The sequence below is a fragment of the Mobula birostris genome, chromosome 8, assembly GCF_030028105.1.
Source record: "Mobula birostris isolate sMobBir1 chromosome 8, sMobBir1.hap1, whole genome shotgun sequence".
Taxonomy (NCBI): domain Eukaryota; kingdom Metazoa; phylum Chordata; class Chondrichthyes; order Myliobatiformes; family Myliobatidae; genus Mobula; species Mobula birostris.
The window spans coordinates 2266291-2286271 of NC_092377.1; the positions used below are offsets into that span (position 1 = coordinate 2266291).

Consider the following 19981-nt stretch of genomic DNA (forward strand, 5'->3'; position numbering starts at 1 on the left):
GTTAGAGGATTGGGAAGCTTTTAAGAACCATCAGAAGGCAACTAAAAAGTCATTAAGAAGGTAAAGATGGAATGCAAAAGTAAGCTATCCAACTTGTATCATACACCACAGTTCTCTCTACAGTTACCTGAGTTAGCTTTTGGCCAGGAGAAGATGCCGTCAGGTGGTGTACAACCTTGATAGAGTGTTTTGAAACTTAACCACTACACTAGCCAGTTGGCAAGCCAGCAGTGGTGGCCAAGTCACTGCCCATCTGTTACTGACTTCCAGCTCAACTCCTCTCACCTGCTCCAAATCCAGCGAGAGGCTCTTTCTGCTTCCTCCCCATCCTGTGAGCTGCTCGGTTCTTGCTCTTTTCATCAAGGCCCAGTGCAGACAGCAAGCTCCGTGCGGACCTGGCTGGGAACCCTTGACAGCCGATCTCCACAGGGAATAACCACGTCTCCTGCACTCCTGGACTAAGGACTGGTACTTCAGGGCCTTCATTTCATGAGCCTGCTCGCATTCTTCCTCCTATGGTACTGTGAGTGCCACCAGGATGGTTTTCTTGTCTTCGGTGGACCACAGTACGATGTCTGGTCGAAGTGTAGTTAGCACCAACTCCAGGAAATGCAGCTTCCTCTCCACATCAACCCTCATCTCCCATGATTTGGAAGTTTGCAGCAGACTGGATTTAGGCCTCCTTGGTATGACTGGCGTGGCCCTCTCCTTGATGAAAATGACTGCCCTGTTTGCCTCTCTGCCAGCTGGTCTCTCTTCACATCTCTCCCACTCCAGTGTGCCAGCAAAGGACAGCAGGACCTTGTCGAGGCACCACCTATACTGTCCTTGTGTTAGAGCTGTTTTGCATCCTGACAGTATGTGTGCCAGTGAACCCCACTGACCACAAAGCTTGCAGATAGGGTCCTCTCTCAGTCCCCGTGTGCAGTTGTGATGGTGTAAGAGAGTGTCATACACGGACCGCAGAAGGAGAGCAATGCAAAGGACTCCAGTCTCTAAAGCTCTGCTCACGTGATCTTGCACTTGGGAAGATCCAGGCGGCCTGTGACTCACTGCCTTTGATACCCGCCTTTCATCCTCACGGTCTGTACCTCTGCCTGGGTTCTGCCTTTCCCTTGCATTTGCACTCCCCCATCGCTGGAAGTGTGCTGAGCCGAGACCTTGTCACCCCAGGCATGGGTTGCCGATGGTATCTCTCAGTTGCAGGGAGCTCACTGCCTAGTGTATGGCTGGGCTGGCGCCTCACTTTCAGCCCAAAATAGCTGGACTATGTTGGTTCGGCCATGTCTTAAATTTACCAGGGAGTCCAGTCTTGTTGATCTTCTTTAGCCACTGTTCAGTCTGCTTTACAGTGTCAGTGATGTTGGCACTGTCTGTCATTGCTGCATTAAACCACTTTCCAAGACACTTTACTGGGTTGTCCGTGTACTTGAAGTCTGAACTTGCCAGTAACTTTGCCCTTTTTGATCACCATGCATCTGGACTTCTTGGCCTTGAAGATCACCCTAGCCCAGGTAGCTATGTTGCCCAGGGTTTCCAATACCCACCTTGCTTGGATATGGGTTACCGTGGTTACTGTGATGTCATCCATGAATCCCCGTATTGCAGATTGTTGGATTCCAGGCTCCAACTTGAGGCCTCGGGTTACGTCTGCTGCTGCTGATATGAGCAGCGTTATACCCATGACAAACAAGATGGGGGAACTGGTTTGAATCACTTTTTGGAGGTCTTGCCACCTGGTTGTAAAGTGGGCTGAAGTGAAGTGTAGCTTGAAACCTCCTCGGTAGCTGGTGACCATGTCTCATGTTATTGGCGAGATCCTCAGCCAACCTGGACGCCACCTTTCTGGATGTATGTGTTGATATAGTGTTTCTCCATTAAGTAAGCAGTCAGCCTTCTTCCAAGCACCAAGGAGAATATCTTGCACTCCACACTAAGGGGGAGATTGTCCGAAACTGGGTGATTGTGGAGGAATCTTCTTCCTTGGGAACACAGCATCCTTCAGCTATTTTCCAGCTTTTGGTTCAAATCTTCCTCATTATCTTCCACAACCTCCAGAGGTGTTTTGGGTATACCACTTGGTCCTGGGGCGGCAGATGACTCCTGCCACGTAGGGGCTGCCACGTTCAGCTCAGTTGCTGCCATTCTTGGTTGGAGGACTTTTGGATTGAATTTGCGACCCTGATTCCTGCAAGGATCACTCTGTGATTCCCAGAGAAATTCTTCCACCTCCTGCTTTGAGCTGGTTAGGGTGCCAGATCTTTTCTGATTGAGAAGAGCCCTGGTAAACCTGAATGGCTCTCCTTCTCCCTTCCTCCCTTCATCATTTCTGCAGCTGCTCCACCTTCCTGAGCTTACACAGTTCTTGCAGTTTGCTGGTTCGATCTTTGTTACTTCATTTTCATCAGATGAACTGTTTGTGAATTGTTTGCTCAGGGTCTTTATCTCACATCTCAGGTGGCAAATCTCCGTTTCCCTCCTGTTTAGTTGCTGTGATGGTTTAAGATCCCCTTTCTACTCCATTGGGCTAAATCGCTCTTTAGCAAAGTTGAACACAATGTCTGTGAGGGAGTCGATTTTCCTATAGACAGGTCCTGCCAGTGTAGCTTCCAAGTTGCAACCAGGTTGTCATCGAACTGCTTCCAAGATACATTGTCTGATGATCCAGGCCATCTGATCCTGTCTTTCCTTGATGAATGGATTAGGCCGTCACTCATTTGGTCTCTTGTTTGGTGGGCAGTGGGGTGACTCAGCTGAGGAAAGCTCTTCAGCTCTGTGGGGTGCTTCCTGGCTGGAGTTCTCTATCGTCTCACCAGATGCTGAGTGGTGCGTTGCATTTGAGTTGTCTTCGTTTCACAGTTGTACCTTGATGTATCTTCAGGCCTTTGATGTTTTTGCAGATTTTGTCACAATGGCCTGTTACAATGAATGTCTCCCTGGACAGTGTTGTTTGCTTGAGCCTTGTCAATATCATATTTCCAGTCCTGGCCATTGCCGTAATGTCCATCCTATTGAGTCTCTCAACCTCCCCTCCCCAGATCCAGAGACTCTGGGAGTATTGCGTACTTAGTTTGTCAGTAGCTTGTATGGTGCCCTCTTGTGAGTGCAGCACACAAGCTTCTAGCCTTGTGTGCCCGTGCCAATCTTTCCTGGAGGCCAACTGTCTTTCCCACGTCACCGAACTCTCGATTGCCATCCAGTCTTTCCTGAAAGTCACTGGCAAACCATATGTTGCTTGCATCTTACACCAGGGTGCTCTCTATAGTTACCTGATGAGGTAACCGTAGTCTCTGGCCAGGAGCAGATGTTGTCAGGTGGTGCCCAACCTTCAGAGAGTGTTTCAACACTTAACCACTACACTCTCCAGTTTGTATGTCAGCAGTGGTGGCCAAGTTGGTAGGCACAGGATGTATACTGTACATCCCAAAGAAGAAGAAGAAGACAAGATGACACAACCATGGCTAACAAGAGAAGTCAAAGCCAACATAAAAGCCTAAGAGATGGCTTATAATATAGCAAAGATTAGTGTGTGGTTAGAGGATTGGGAAGCTTTAAAAAACCACCAGAAGGCAACTAAAAGGTAATTAAGAAGGTAAAGATGCAATGCAAAAGTAAGCTAGCCAATAATATTAAAGAGGATACCAAAAGTTTCTTCAGATACATGAAGTGTAAAAGAGACGTGAAAGTGGATATCGGACAGCTGGAAAACTATGCTGGAGAGATAGTAACAGAGACTAAGGAAATGGCGGATGAAATGAATAACTATTTTGCATCAGTCTTCACTGTGGAAGACACCAGTAGTATGGTCGAAGTTTCACGTGTCAGAGCTCATGAAGTGTGTGACATTACCATAACCATAGTCATACTTTATTGATCCCGGGGGAAATTGGTTTTCGTTACAGTTGCACCATAAATAATAAGTAGTAATAGAACCAATTATGCCAGTAAATTATGAAATAAATCTAGGACCAGCCTATTGGCTCAGGGTGTCTGACCCTCCAAGGGAGGAGTTGTAAAGTTTGATGGCCACAGGCAGGAATGACTTCCTATGACGCTCAGTGCTGCATCTCGGCAGAACGAGTCTCTGGCTGAATGTACTCCTGTGCCCACCCAGTACATTATGTAGTGGATGGGAGACATTGTCCAAGATGGCATGCAACTTAGACAGCATCCTCTTTTCAGACACCACCGTGAAAGAGGTGACTAGAGAAAGTTCTTGGAAAACTGAAAGGTCTGAAGGTAGATATGTCACCTGGGCAAGATTGTGTATACCCAAAGGTTCTGAAAGAGGTGGCTCAAGAGATTGTGGAGGCACTAGTAATGATCTTTCAAGAATTATTAGATTCTGGAATGCTTCTGGAAGACTGGAAAATTGCAAATGTCACTCCACTTCAAGAAGGGAGAGAGGCGGAAGAAAGAAAACTATAGGCCAGTTAGTCTGACCTCAGTGAATGGGAGGATGTTGGAGTCAATTATTAAGGATGAGGTCTCAGCGTACTTGGTAAAATAGGCTGTAGTCAGCATGGTTTCATCAAGGGAAGATACCTGACAAACCTGTTGGAATTCTTTGAAGAAATAGCAAGCAGGATAGACAGTGGAGAATCAGTAGAAGTTGTGTACTTGGATTTTCAGAAGGTCTTTGACAAGGTGCCACATATGAGGCTGCTAAGTAAGCAACACGTCCGCGGCATTACAGGAAAGATTCTGGCATGAATAAAGCAGTGACTGAGTGGCAGAAGGCAAAGAGTGGGAATAGAGGGAGCCTTTCCTGGTTGGCTGCCAGTGACTAGTGATGTTCCACGGGGGTCTGAATTGAGACCGATTCTTTTCATGTTAACTGTCAATGATTTGGATGATGGAACTGACAGCTTTGTTGCAAAGTAGGCAGACAATATGCAGATAGGTGGAGGGAGAGGTAATTGCAAGGAAGCAGAGATGCTACAGAAGGATTTAGGCAGATTCAGAAAATGAACAAAGAAATGGCAGATGGAATATGGTCATGCACTTTGGTAGAAGAAATGAAAGAGTTGACTATTTTCTCAATGGAGAGAAAGTAAAAAAATCTGAGGCACAAAGGGACTAGGGAGTCCTTGTGCAGGATTCCCTAAAGGTTAATTTGCAGGTTGAGTCGGTGCTGAGGAAGGCAAATGCAATGTTAGCATTCATTTCAAGAGGACTGGAATATAAAAGCAAGGATGTAATGCTGAGACTTTATGAAGCACTGGTGAGGCCTCACTTGGAGTATTGTGAGCAGGTTCAGGCCCCTTTCACCATAGAAACCATAGAAACTACAGCACAGAAACAGGCCTTTTGGCCCTTCTTGGCTGTGCCGAACCATTTTCTGCCTAGTCCCACTGACCTGCACACGGACCATATCCCTCCATACACCTCCCATCCATGTATCTGTCCAATTTATTCTTAAATGTTAAAAAAGAACCTGCATTTACCACCTCGTCTGGCAGCTCATTCCATACTCCCACCACTCTCTGTGTGAAGAAGCCCCCCTAATGTTCCCTTTAAACTTTTCCCCCCTCACCCTTAACCCATGTCCTCTGGTTTTTTTCTCCCCTTGCCTCAGTGGAAAAAGCCTGCTTGCATTCACTCTATCTATACCCATCATAATTTTATATACCTCTCTCAAATCTCCCCTCATTCTTCTACGCTCCAGGGAATAAAGTCCTAACCTATTCAACCTTTCTCTGTAACTGAGTTTCTCAAGTCCCGGCAACATCCTTGTAAACCTTCTCTGCACTCTTTCAACCTTATTTATATCCTTCATGTAATTTGGTGACCAAAACTGAACACAATACTCCAGATTCGGCCTCACCAATGCCTTATACAACCTCATCATAACATTCCAACAACCTCATCATAACATTTCTTAGAAAGGATGTTCTGAAAGCGGAGAAGCTTTAAAGGAGCTTCACGAAAATGATTCCAGGATTGAATGGCTTGTCACATGAAGAGTGTTTGATGGCTCTGGTCCTGTAGTCACAAGAATTCAAAAGAATGATGGGTGACCTCATTGAAATCTATTGAATGGTTCAAGGCCTTGTTAGAGTGGATGTGGAGGGGACGTTTCCTCTGATGGGGGATTTTATAAGACCAGAGGACACTGTCTCAGAATAGAGGGGTGATCTTTTAGAGTGGAGATGAGGAGAAATTTATTTAGCCAGAGACTGCTGAATCTGTGGAATTCTTTGCCATAGGCAGTCTTGGAGGCCAAGTCTTAATGTATATTTAAGGCAAAGGTTGCTAGATTCATGATTGTTCAGAGCATGAAGGGATCTGGGGAGAAGGTAGGAGTTTGTGGCTGAGAGGAAAATTGGATTAGCCACGATGAAATGTCAGAGCAGAATAAATGGGCCAAATGGCCTAATTCTGCTCTTATAGCTTATATCTTATGTCAGAGATACAGTATGTAAATCATCCTTAGTGACAAGTGAGGTAGGCAGACTGGAGATTGCTAATGTTATTCTGCTGTTTACAAAAGGCCGTTAAAATAAACCAGGAAAATATGGACAGATGAGTGTGACATCAGCAGTGGGAAAGTTATTGGAAGGTATTCCAACGAACTGCATATGAGTATTTGAATATACATTGATTGATTAGGGACAGTCAGTGTGGCTTTGTGCATTGTAGGTCATGCTACCAGGAAGTTACCAGGAAAGTTGTTGAAGACAAGGCAGTAGTTGTTGTCTACATGAACTTTAGCAAGGCATTTGACAAGGTCCCGCACAGGAGGCTGGTCACTCAGCATTCAAGATAAGGTGGCAAATTGGATTAGACATTGGCTTTGTGGGAGAAACCAGAGAGTGGTAATAGAGGGTTGCCTGTCTGACTGGAGGCCTGTGACTAGTGGAGTGTCACAGGGGTCAGTGTTTGGTTGTTTGTCATCTATATCAATGATCTGGATGATAATGTGGTTAACTGGATCACCAAATTTACAGGTGACACCAAGTTGGAGGTATAATGGACAGCAAAGAAGACTATCAGAGTTTGCTGTGGGATTTAGACCAACTGGAGAAATGGGCTAAAAAAATAGCAGATGGAATTTAGTGCAGACAAGTTGCACTTTGGTACAACCAGCCAGGGTCAGTCTTACACAGTGAACAGTAGGACACTGAGGAATGCTGCAGAACAATGAGATGTGGGAATACAGGTCCATACCTAAGTGAAAGTGGTGTCACAGGTAGATAAACTCATAAAAAAAAACTTCTTGCATATTGGCCATAAATCAAGGTATTGAGTCCATGAGGCAGGATGCTGTGTTGAAGTTGTATAAGCATTGGTGAGGCCTAGTTTGAGGTATTGTGTGGAGTTTAGATCACCTACCTACAGGAAAGATGTAAATAAGGTTGAAACAATACAGAGAAAACTTACAAGGATGTTGCTGGAATTGGAGGACTTGAGTGATAAGGAAAGATTGTATAGGTTAGGACTTGATAACTTGGAATGCAGAAGACTGAGTGGATATTTGATAGAGGTGTACAGAATTATAAAGAGTATAGATAGGGTACATGCAAGCAGGCGTTTCCCACTGTAACTGGTTGGGACTACAACGAGAGGTCAGGGGCTAAGAGACCACACTCTGTTCCAGGGAGACAGTGACAGTAATGAACCCAGTGACCGAGACCACACTCTGTTCCAGGGAGACAGTGACAGTAATGAACCCAGTGACCGTGACCACACTCTGTTCCAGGGGAGACAGTGACAGTAATGAACCCAGTGACCGAGACGGCTCTCTGTTCCAGGGGAGACAGTGACAGTAATGAACCCAGTGACTGTGACCACACTCTGTTCCAGGGGAGACAGTGACAGTAATGAACCCAGTGACCGAGAGGGCTCTCTGTTCCGGGGAGACAGTGACAGTAATGAACCCAGTGACCGAGACCACACTCTGTTCCAGGGAGACAGTGACAGTAATGAACCCAGTGACCAAGACTACACTCTGTTCCAGGGAGACAGTGACAGTAATGAACCCAGTGACCGTGACCACACTCTGTTCCAGGGGAGACAGTGACAGTAATGAACCCAGTGACCGAGACGGCTCTCTGTTCCAGGGGAGACAGTGACAGTAATGAACCCAGTGACCGAGACCACACTCTGTTCCAGGGAGACAGTGACAGTAATGAACCCAGTGACTGTGACCACACTCTGTTCCAGGGGAGACAGTGACAGTAATGAACCCAGTGACCGAGAGGGCTCTCTGTTCCGGGGAGACAGTGACAGTAATGAACCCAGTGACCGAGACCACACTCTGTTCCAGGGAGACAGTGACAGTAATGAACCCAGTGACCAAGACTACACTCTGTTCCAGGGAGACAGTGACAGTAATGAACCCAGTGACCGTGACCACACTCTGTTCCAGGGGAGACAGTGACAGTAATGAACCCAGTGACCGAGACGGCTCTCTGTTCCAGGGGACTGCTGATGCCTGGCACCATCTCTGCACCCTGGCGGACTTCTCTCTGGCTCTTGAGAACATCATGCTTGAGATTCAAAAGCACTCTTCCATCAACTTCACGCTCCGTGTTGGTGAGTCTCTGCGTGCATTTTCACAGCAACAGGGAATGGGGACTGCACATGCAACACAACTCTGGAACATACTCTCCCGTGCCCCCCCCCCAGCTTTCCACTGGGCTCGCTGTAGGTGGCAACCCTATCTTCCCATCCCTCCCCACTGATCTCCATCCTGGCAGTTAACCTTGCACGTGATACATGGCTCCATCTGCCCCTTCACCTCCTTTCAGATCCCCAGCCGAGGCAACACTTTATTGTGAATCTGTTGGGGTATTTATTTATTCGATATGGCCTCCTCTACGTTGGTGAGACCCAATATAGATTGAGGAACTGCTTTGTTCAGAACCTTTGCTCCACCCTCCACAGGTTATGCCAGTGGCCACCCAGTTTAATTCTACTCTCCATTCCCATTTGACGTGTCAGTCCACGGCCTTCTCCACTGCTGCGCTGAAGCCACTCTCAAGTAGGAGGAACAATACCTCATATTCTGTCTGGGCAGCCTCCAACCTGACAGCATGAATATTGATTTCTCTAAGTTTCAGTAATTTCTCCCTCCCTCCCTCCCTCCCTTTTCTTTTCCATTCCCCATTCTGGCTCTCCTCTTCTCCTCACCTGGATATCATCTCCCTCTGCTTCTCTTGCTCTCATGGTCTTCCCTCTTCTTCTTTACCTTCTGCTTATACCCTCCCAGTTTTCACTTCATTCCTTCTCTCCCACCCATCCACCTTCCCCCTCACCTGGTCTCATCAATCACCTGCCAATTTGTACTCCTTCCTCGCTCTCCACTTTTTTATTCTGGCTTCTTGCTGGAGAAAATTCTTGGGGATAGGATATGTCAGCATTTGGAATCCCACAATCTGTTTAGGGACAGCCAGTATGGCTTTGTGTGGGGAAGGTCATGATTGAGTTTTTTTTGACAGGGTGATGAGGGCAGAGCGGTGAATGTTGTCTGCATGGACTTTAGTAAAGCATTAGTAAATCGAGACAAGACTGCGCAAGCTTGTGGACGTCAGCCAGTTAGAACAGCGAGGAGAGTTGAAAGGAGACAACTTTAAAGAGAGGGTGTCAGAGTAGGAAGGCTTTGGTTCAACGGGGCTTAGGCAATAACGGGCCGAGGTGAGGTAGAATGTCAACAGGAAATATGTGTGTGAGGCTGGTGTGAGAAGTCCTGGAGTCTCCCAGCCTCCCAGACGGCCACATCTGCGCCAGGTGCATTGAGCTGCAGCACCTTAGGGACCGGATTAGGGAACTGGAGATGCAGCTCGATGACCTTTGTCTGGTCAGGGAGAGTGAGGAGGTGATAGAGAGGAGCTATAGGCAGACAGTCACTCCGGGGCCTGGGGAGACAGATAACTGGATAACAGTCAGGAGAGGGAAAGGCAAGAGTCAGATACTAGAGAGTACCCCTGTGGCTGTCCCCCTTAACAATAGGTACTCCTGTTTGAGTACCGTTGGGGGAGACGGCCTACCTGGGAGAAGCAACAGTGGTCGCGCCTCTGGCACAGAGTCTGGCCCCGTGGCTCAGGAGGGTAGGGAAAGGAAGAGGATGGCAGCAGTGATAGGGGACTCTACAGTTAGGGGGTCAGACAGGCGATTCTGTGGACACAGGAAAGAAGCACGGATGGTAGTTTGCCTCCCAGGTGCCAGGGTCCGGAATGTTTCTGATCGCGTCCATGCTATCCTGAAGTGGGAAGCAGAACAGCCAGAGATCGTGGTACATATTTGTACCAACGACATAGGTAGAAAAAGGGAGGAAGTCCTGAAAACAAACTACAGGGAGTTAGGAAGGAAGTTGAGAAGCAGGACCTCAAAGGTAGTAATCTCTGGATTACTGCCTACGCCACATGACAGTGAACATAGGAATAGAGTGAGGTGGAGGATAAATGTGTGGCTGAGGGATTGGAGCAGGGGGCAGGGATTCAGATTTCTGGATCATTGGGACCTCTTTTTGGGCAGGTGTGACCTGTACAAAAAGGACGGGATGCACTTAAATCCCAGGGGGACCAATATCCTGGTTTGCTACAGCTTTTGGGGAGAGTTTAAACTTGACATACAGGGTGGGAACTGAACTGAAGAGACGGAGGAAGAGGTGGTTGGCTCACAAATAGAGAAAGCTTAGAGACAGTGCGAGAGGGAAGATAGGCCGGTGATAGAGAAAGGAAGCACTCAGACTGATAGTTTGAGATGTGTCTATTTTAATGCAAGGAGTATTATGAACAAAACAGATGAGCTTAGAGCATGGATCAGTACTTGGAGCTATGATGTTGTGGCCGTTACAGAGACTTGGATGGCAGAGAACCCCAGGGATGGTTACTTCGAGTGCCAGGCTTTAGATGTTTCAGAAAGGACAGGGAGGGAGGCAAAAAAGGTGGGGGCGTGGTACTGTTGTTCAGAGATAGTGTCAAGGCTACAGAATAGGAGGAAGTCATGGAGGGATTGCCTTCGGAGTCTCTGTGGGTGGAAGTTAGGAACAGGAAGGGGTCAATAACTCTACTCGCTGTTTTTTATGGACACCCAACAGTAACAGGGACATCGAGGAGTAGATAGGGAGACCGATTCTGGAAAGGTGTAATAATAACAGGGTTATCGTGGTGGGAGATTTTGATTTCCCAAACATTGATTGGCATCTCCATAGAGCAAGGGGTTTAGATGGGGTGGAATTTGTTAGGTGTGTTCAGGAAGGTTTCTTGACACAATATATAGATAAACCTACAGGAGAAGAGGCTGTACTTGATCTGGTCTTGGGAAATGAACCTGGTCAGGTGTCAGGTCTCTCAGTGGGAGAGCATTTTGGAAATAGTGATCACAATTCTATCTCCTTTTCCGTAGCATTGGAGAGGGATAGGAACAGACAAATTAGGAAAGCGTTTAATTGAAGTAAGGGGGAATATGAGGCGATCTGGCAGGAACTTGGAAGCATAAACTGGGAACAGATGTTCTCAAGGAAATGTACAGCAGAAATGTGGCAAATGTTCAGGGGATATTTGCGTGGCGTTCTGCATTGGTACGTTCCAATGAGACAGGGAAAGGATGGTATGGTACAGGAACCGTGGTGTACAAAGGCTGTTGTAAATCTAGTCAAGAAGAAAAAGCTTACAAAAGGTTCAAAAAACTAGGTAATGATAGAGATCTAGAAGATTATAAGGCTAGCAGGAAGGAGCTTAAGAAAGAAATTAGGAGAGCCAGAAGGGGCCATGAGAAGGCCTTGGCAGACAGGATTAAGGAAAACCCCAAGGCATTCGACAAGTATGTGAAGAGCAAGAGGATAAGATTTGAAAGAATAGGACCTATCAAGTGTGACAGTGGTAAAGTGTGTATGGAACCAGAGGAGATAGCAGAGGTACTTAATGATTACTTTTGCTTCAGTATTCACTATGGAAAAGGATCTCGGCGATTGTAGGGATGACTTACAGTGGACTGAAAAGCTTGAGCATATAGATATTAAGAAAGACGATGTGCTGGAGGTTTTGGAAAGCATCAAGTTGGATAATTCACTGGGACCAGAGGAGATGTACCCCAGGCTACTGTGGGAGGTGAGGGAGGAGATTGCTGAGCCTTTGACGATGATCTTTGCATCATTAATGGGGACGGGAGAGGTTCTGGAGGATTGGAGGGTTGCGGATGTTGTTCCTTTATTCAAGAAAGGGAGTAGACATAGCCCAGGAAATCATAGACCAGTGAGTATTACTTCAGTGGTTGGTAAGTTGATGGAGAAGATCCTGAGAGGCAGAATTTATGAACGTATAGAGAGGCATAATATGATTAGGAATAGTCAACATGGCTTCGTCAAAGGCAGGTTGTGCCTTACGAGCCTGATTGAACTTTTTGAAGATGTGACTAAACACATTGATGAGGGTAGAGCAGTAGATGCAGTGTATATGGATTTCAGCAAGGCATTTGACAAGGTACCCCATGCAAGGCTTATTGAGAAAGTAAGGAGGCATGGGATCCAAGGAGACATTGCTTTGTGGATCCAGAACTGGCTTGCTCACAGAAGGCAAAGAGTGATTGTAGACGGGTCATATTCTGCATGGAGGTCGGTGACCAGTGGTGTGCCTTAGGGATCTGTTCTGGGCCCCCTTCTCTTCGTGATTTTTATACATGACCTTGATGAGGAAGTGGAGGGATGGGTTAGTAAATTTGCTGATGACACAAAGGTTGGAGGTGTTGTGGATAGTGTGGAGGGCTGTCAGAGGTTACAGCGGGATATTGATAGGATGCAAAACTGGGCTGTGAAGTGGCAGATGGAGTTCAACCCAGATAAGTGTGAGGTGGTTCATTTTGGTAGGTCAAGTATAATGGCAGAATATAGTATTAAGTATTATAGTATCCCTTCGAGCCAGCACCGCCATTCACTGTGATCATGGCTGATCATCCACAATCAGTATCCAGTTCCTGCCTTATTCCCATAACCTTTGATTCCACTATCTGGTAAGACTAATGGTAAGACTCTTGGCAGTGTGGAGGATCAGAGGGATCTTGGGATCTGAGTCTGTAAGACACTCAAAGCTGCTGCACAGGTTGACTCTGTGGTTAAGAAGGCATACGGTGCATTGGCCTTCATCAACTGTGGGATTGAGTTTAAGAGCCGAGAGGTAATGTTGCAGCTATACAGGACCTTGGTCAGACCCCACTTGGAATACTGTGCTCAGTTCTGGTCACCTCACTACAGGAAGGATGTGGAAACCATAGAAAGGGTGCAGAGGAGATTTACAAGGATGTTGCCTGGATTGGGGAGCATGCTTTATGAGAATAAGTTGAGTGAACTCGGCCTTTTTTCCTTGGAGTGATGAAGGATGAGAGATGACCTGATAGAGGTGTATGAGACGATGAGAGGCATTGATTGTGTGGATAGTCAGACGCTTTTTCCCCAGGGCTGAAATGGCTAAAATGACAGGGCAAAGTGGCAGATGGAATATAATGTTGGGAAATGTATGATAATGCAGTTTGGTAAAAGGAACTATAGTGCAGACTATTATCTAAATGGGGAGAAGTTTCAAACATCAGAGGTGCAGAGGGTCTTAGGAGTCCTCGTGCAAGACTTCCAGGAAATTAATTTACAGGTTAGCTGTGGTAAAGAAAGCAAATGCAATGTTGGCATTTATTTCAAGGGGACTGGAATATAAAAACAAGGAGATAATGCTGAGGCTTTATAAAACACTAGTCAGGCTGCACTTGGAGTATTGTCAACAGTTTTGGACCGGATATCTCAGAAAGGATGAGTTGTCATTGGAGAAAGTCCTGAGGAGGTTCATAAGGATGATTCTGGAAATTAAGGGGAAATTAAGAGAAGCATTTGGCAGCTTTGGGCCTGTACTCACTGGAATTTAGAAGAATGCACGGGGATCTCACTGAAACCTACCGAGTGTTGAAAGGACTAGATAGGGTGGATGTGGAGAGGATGTTTCTGATGGTGAGGGTGTCCAGAACTGGAGGGCACAGCCTCAAACATGAGGGGTGACCGTTTAGAACAGAGGTAAGGAGGATTTTTTGTTTAGCCAGAGAATAATAAATCCGTCGAATGCTCTGCCACAGACTGCGGTGGGCCAAGTGCGTGGGTATATTTAAAGTGAAAGTTGATCATTTTCTGATCAGACAGGACATCAAAGGATATTGTGAGAAGGCAGATGTATGGGGTTGAGTGGGATCTGAGATCAGCAATGATGGAATGGCGGAGCAAACTTGATGGGCTGAATGGCTGAAATCTGCTCCTATATCTTATGGTTTTATGGTCTTAATTCCCCCTCTTTGCCTTCTGCCAATCAACCAATGCTCTATCCATGCTAGTATCTTTCCTATAATACCATGGGTTCTTACCTTGTTAAGCAGCCTCATGTGCAGCACCTTCTGAAAGGCCGTCTGAAAATCTAAGTACACAACATTCACCAATTTTCCTTTGCTTGTTGTTTCTATAAACAATTCCAACAGATTTTCCAGGGAGATTTTATTTTAAGGAAACCATGCAAACTTTGGCCTAATTTATCATGTGCCTCCAAGTATCCAGGGACCAGCTTTCTGTGTATAGATACATATGTTCTTAGTGATGGAAATCCAAAGCAACACACAGAAAAAGCTGGAGGAACTCAGCAGCTCAGGCAGCATCTATAGAAAGTAATAAATAGTTAGCATTTCAGACCAAAACCCTTCATCAGCAATGGAAAGGAAGGGAAAAGATATGACAATGGAATGAATGCCAAGGAGCATCTTCCCCCTCACTTTCTACTCTTGATGAAAGGTCTTGGCCGAAATGGTGGCTGTTTCTTCATTTCCATAGATGCTGCCTGAATTCCTCCAGTATTTTGTGTGTGTTTCATGGGAAAAAATGTTGGCACAAGGGTCTAGTGAGATGAAGGAACTGAGCGAAATACATGTTAGTAGGGAAGTGATGTTAGGTAAATTGAAGGGATTAAAGGCAGATAAATCCCTAGGGCCAGATGGTCTGCATCCCAGAGTGCTTAAGGAAGTAGCCTAAGAAATAGTGGATGCATTAGTGATAATTTTTCAAAACTCCTTAGATTCTGGACTAGTTCCTGAGGATTGGAGGGTGGCTAATGTAACCGCACTTTTTAAAAAAGGAGGGAGAGAGAAACCAGGGAATTATAGACCGGCTAGCCTAACGTCGGTGGTGGGGAAACTGCTGGAGTCAGTTATCAAAGATGTGATAACAGCACATTTGGAAAGCGGTGAAATCATCGGACAAAGTCAGCATGGATTTGTGAAAGGAAAATCATGTCTGACAAATCTCATAGAATTTTTTGAGGATGTAACTAGTAGAGTGGATAGGGGAGAACCAGTGGATGTGGTATATTTGGATTTTCAAAAGGCTTTTGACAAGGTCCCACACAGGAGATTAGTGTGCAAACTTAAAGCACACGGTATTGGAGGTAAGGTATTGATGTGGATAGAGAATTGGTTGGCAGACAGAGAGCAAAGAGTGGGAATAAATGGGACCTTTTCAAAATGGCAGGCAGTGACTAGTGGGGTACTGCAAGGCTCAGTGCTGGGACCCCAGTTTTTTACAATATATATTAATGACTTAGATGAGGGAATTAAATGCAGCATCTCCAAGTTTGCGGATGACACGAAGCTGGGTGGCAGTGTCAGCTGTGAGGAGGATGCTAAGAGGATGCAGGGTGACTTGGATAGGTTAGGTGAGTGGGCAAATTCATGGCAGATGCAATTTAATGTGGATAAATGTGAAGTTATCCACTTTGGTGGCAAAAACAGGAAAATAGATTATTATCTGAATGGTGGCCGATTAGGAAAAGCGGAGGTGCAACGAGACCTGGGTGTCATTATACACCAGTCATTGAAAGTGGGCATGCAGGTACAGCAGGCGGTGAAAAAGGCGAATGGTATGCTGGCATTTATAGCAAGAGGATTCGAGTACAGGAGCAGGGAGGTACTACTGCAGTTGTACAAGGCCTTGGTGAGACCATGTGCAGTTTTGGTCCCCTAATCTGAGGAAAGACATTCTTGCCATAGAGGGAGTACAAAGAAGGTTCACCAGATTGATTCCTGGGATGGCAGGACTTTCATATGATGAATGACTGGATCGATTAGGCTTATACTCTCTGGAATTTAGGAGATTGAGGGGGGATCTTATTGAAACGTATAAAATCCTAAAGGGATTGGACAGGCTAGATGCAGGAAGATTGTTCCCGATGTTGGGGAAGTCCAGAACAAGGGGTCACAGCTTGAGGATAAAGGGGAAGCCTCTTAGGATCGAGATTAGGAAAAACATCTTCAGAGAGTGGTGAATCTGTGGAATTCTCTGCCACAAGAAACAGTTGAGGCCAGTTCATTGGCTATATTTAAGAGGGAGTTAGATATGATCCTTGTGGCTAAAGGGATCAGGGGGTATGGAGGGAAGGCAGGTACAGGGTTCTGAGTTGGATGATCAGCCATGATCATACTGAATGGCGGTGCAGGCTCGAAGGGCCGAATGGCCTACTCCTGCACCTATTTTCTATGTTTCTATGTAACATAGTAGGCAAAAAGTCCTGTGCTGTGCTGTAATCATTGGGCAAAAGTCCTGTACTGTGCTGTAATCACTGGGGTAAAGTCCTATACTGTGCTGTAATCATAGAGGAAAAGGCCTGTACTGTGCTGTAATGATAGGGAGAAAGTCCAGGATTGTGCTGTAATCATTGGAGAAAAGGCCTGTACTGTGCTGTTATCATTGGGCAAATGTCCTGTACTGTGCTGTAATCACAGGGGAAAAGGCCTTAACTGTACTGTAATTACTGGGGAAAAGTCCTGTACTGTGCTATAATCATAGGGGAAATGTCCAGGCTTGTGCTGTAATCATAGGGGAAAAGTCCTGTTAGCTTGACATCGGTGGTTGGGAAGTTGTTGGAGTCGATTGTCAAGGATGAGGTTACAGAATACCTGGAGGCATATGACAAGATAGGCAGAACTCAGCATGGATTCCTTAAAAGAAAATCCTGCCTGACAAATCTATCCCAAACACCTTAAACTTCTGCCCTCTTGTGGCAGCCATTTCAGCCCTGGGAGAAAGCCTCTGACAATCCACACGATCAATGCCTCTCATCACCTTGTACACCTCTATCAGGTCACCTCTCATCCTCCATCACTCCAAGGAGAAAAGGCCAAGTTTACTCAACCTATTCTCAAAAGGCATGCTCCCCAATCCAGGCAACATCCTTGTAAATCTCCTCTGCACTCTTTCTAAGGTTTCCACATCCTTCCTATAGTGAGGCGACCAGATCTGAGCACAGTACTCCAAGTGGGGTCTGACCAGGGTCCTAATCTTTGGAGAAATGTCCTGTACTGTGCTGTAATCGTTGGGGTAAAGGTCTGTACTGTGCTGTAATCATTGGGGTAAGTCCTGTACTGTTCTGTAATCACAGGGCATAAGTCCTGTACTGTGCTGTAATGTTCTATGAAACGAAAGCAGGAGCTGTTGTTTGCAGTGAAGAAGGTTATCGTAGATTTCAGGGGGATCTTCATAATTTGGGGAAGTGGGCTGAGGAAGGTATTGACCATTGGAATTGGGACATTGTGTTGCAGTTGTACAAGTTGTTGGTGAAGTCACACAGAGTACTATGTCAGTTCTGGTCACCCTGTTGAAAGAGCATGATACAGAAAAGATTTCTGAGGCTGTTGGCAGGACTAGAGGGCCTGAATTATCGAGAGAGTTGGCCAAGCTGTATAGATAGATAGATATAGATTGATTGTATGTAATGAAGTGACGCTAGGAACAGCAGTGTCTGACTGTGACAGGAAATGCTAACGTTGTGGTGGTTGCCGGTGTGGGGGATGGGCAGTGTGTGGAAGTATTGATCAGCAATACTGCCTGGGGAAACTAACTGGTTTTGTTTGGTGGTTGGGGCGTGTCTTTCTTCAACATCACACGCTGATGTGGAACGCAACGATACGGGGTCATTGCCACTTGTTTTGTACTGTTACCCAGCGATGTTTGTCAGGAACACCAGCAAGGATGGAATGCTGAGATTTTATAAAGCATTGGTCAGACCGCACCTGGAGAATTGTGAGCAGTTTTGTGACCCTTATCTCAGAGAATGATGCTGGGAATGAAAGGGTTATTTTATGAGGCGTGTTTGATGGCTCTCGGCCTGTACTCACTGGAGTTTAGATGAACGGGGGGGTATCTCATTGAAACCTATTGAATATTGAAAAGCCTCTGCAGACTGGATGTGGAGAGCATGTTTCCTATGGTGGGGGGAGTCTAGAGCTAGAAGGGTGGCCTCAGTATAGAGGGACATTTACAACAGAGATGAGAAGGAATTTCCTGAACTAGAGGATGGTGAATCTGTGGATTTTGTTGCCACAGATGACTGTGGAGCCCAAGTCATTGGTTATATTTAGAGTGACGGTTGATTGGTTCTTGATTAATCAGGGCATCAAGAGTTATAGGGACAAGGGAAAAGAGAGGGGTAAGACAGCCCTGATCCAAAGGCAGAGCAGATTAGATGGTCTGCATGGCCTAATTCTGCCCCTTCTGTATGGTCTTGTCAGCCCCACCCTTGGTTCTCTCCTTTACCCAGACTGTACACCTCCCTCTGTCCTCTCTACAGCCACCTTCCCTTGGCTATCCTTCCTCCCTCGCTCTCTCCCCTGTATCCTGTCCTGGGTCCTCAGAGCTGACACCTCTCACTCCTGTCACAGGGTTCACTCATGGGCCAGCGATCTCTGGGGTGATTGGCGCAAAGAAGCCCCAGTTTGACATCTGGGGCACCACGGTGAACTTGGCAAGCCGCATGGACAGCACAGGGGTCAGTGGCAGGATCCAGGTGCCCGCCCAGACCCGACAGATCCTCCACCTTCGCGGATTCGCCCTGCAGTACCGGGGGCCCATCTACGTGAAGGGTGTGTCGGAGACGCAGGGAAAAGTGGAGACCTACTTCCTGACGGGCAGAGTGAGGGAGGTGGTGAAGCACAAGTGGAGGAGGAGGCAGAGTGCACAGCAGACCCTGTCGGCTTTCGTCTCCAGGCTGGTGCAGAAGAAGAACCTAGAAATGTCCTCCATCGAGGAGCAGGACAACTGACCCGGGACCCCTGCCTCCAGCAAAAGCCCAGGCCGTGGTCCAGTCAGACAGCTACCTGAAAGTATTCCATTGTAGATTGTGGATTTAAGGAAGACTTTATAAATGCTGAGGTGAGATGGTGTGTGAGGAGAGACTGAGGTCAGTGGTCACAGAGATGGCAAGGCTCCCCACAGTCTCACCACCACCCCTTAGTCACACGTCCGAGTCGATGGGCCTGGCTCCCAGGTGACCGACAGTGGCCCCAGACTCTCTGCAGCAGCTTAATACTGTGGGAAACATGAGGCCGGAACTCAAACAGCCGGGGTTGCTGTGAAAATGTCACACAAAACTTGGCTGGGACTGGAGCGGAGGGAACTTGTTGCACCACAGAGAATGATAGGCATATTAAACTTGACCTCAGATTATTTGGGCAACCTTGTGTGGAAGTCATTTATTCAATCCAGCATTGCACTCTGCACAGTGGGTGTACAGGGGTGACACAGGCTCATTGGGTCAGAAAGACCTGTTACCATGCTGTATCTCGTAATCTAAACTCAGATACAGATTACAGTGTTCAGTTCACACCGTACAGACAGCCTTCGCTTCTCACTGTACCAGCATACAGTCAGTTCACACTGTACAGACAGCCTTCACTTCCCACTGTACTGGAATACAGTCAGTCCCTACTGTACCAGACTACAGTCAGTCCCTACTGTACCAGACTACAGTTAGTTCACACTGTACCAGACTGCCTTCAGTTCCCACTGTACCAGATTTCCTTCAGTTCACACTGTATCAGACTACAATCAGTTCACTCTGTACTGGACTACAGTCAGTTCCCACTGTACCAGACTTCCTTCAGTTCACACTGTACCAGGATACAGTCAGTTCCCACTGTACCAGACTGCCTTCAGTTCTCACTGTACCAGACTACAGTCAGTTCCCAC

General features: G+C 46.6%; 1 protein-coding gene across 1 annotated transcript in view; it reads left to right on the forward strand.

Moving 5' to 3' along the window:
• The window catches only part of LOC140201977 (adenylate cyclase type 8-like), a 147087-nt gene extending 128032 nt beyond the window's left edge, over nucleotides 1-19055 (forward strand). Inside the window, exons 18-19 of the mRNA XM_072266844.1 lie at nucleotides 8424-8538; nucleotides 18676-19055. Coding sequence (XP_072122945.1) covers nucleotides 8424-8538; nucleotides 18676-19055 — 495 coding nt within the window. The remainder of the gene's footprint in view (nucleotides 1-8423; nucleotides 8539-18675) is intronic.
• Nucleotides 19056-19981: the final 926 nt, after the last annotated feature.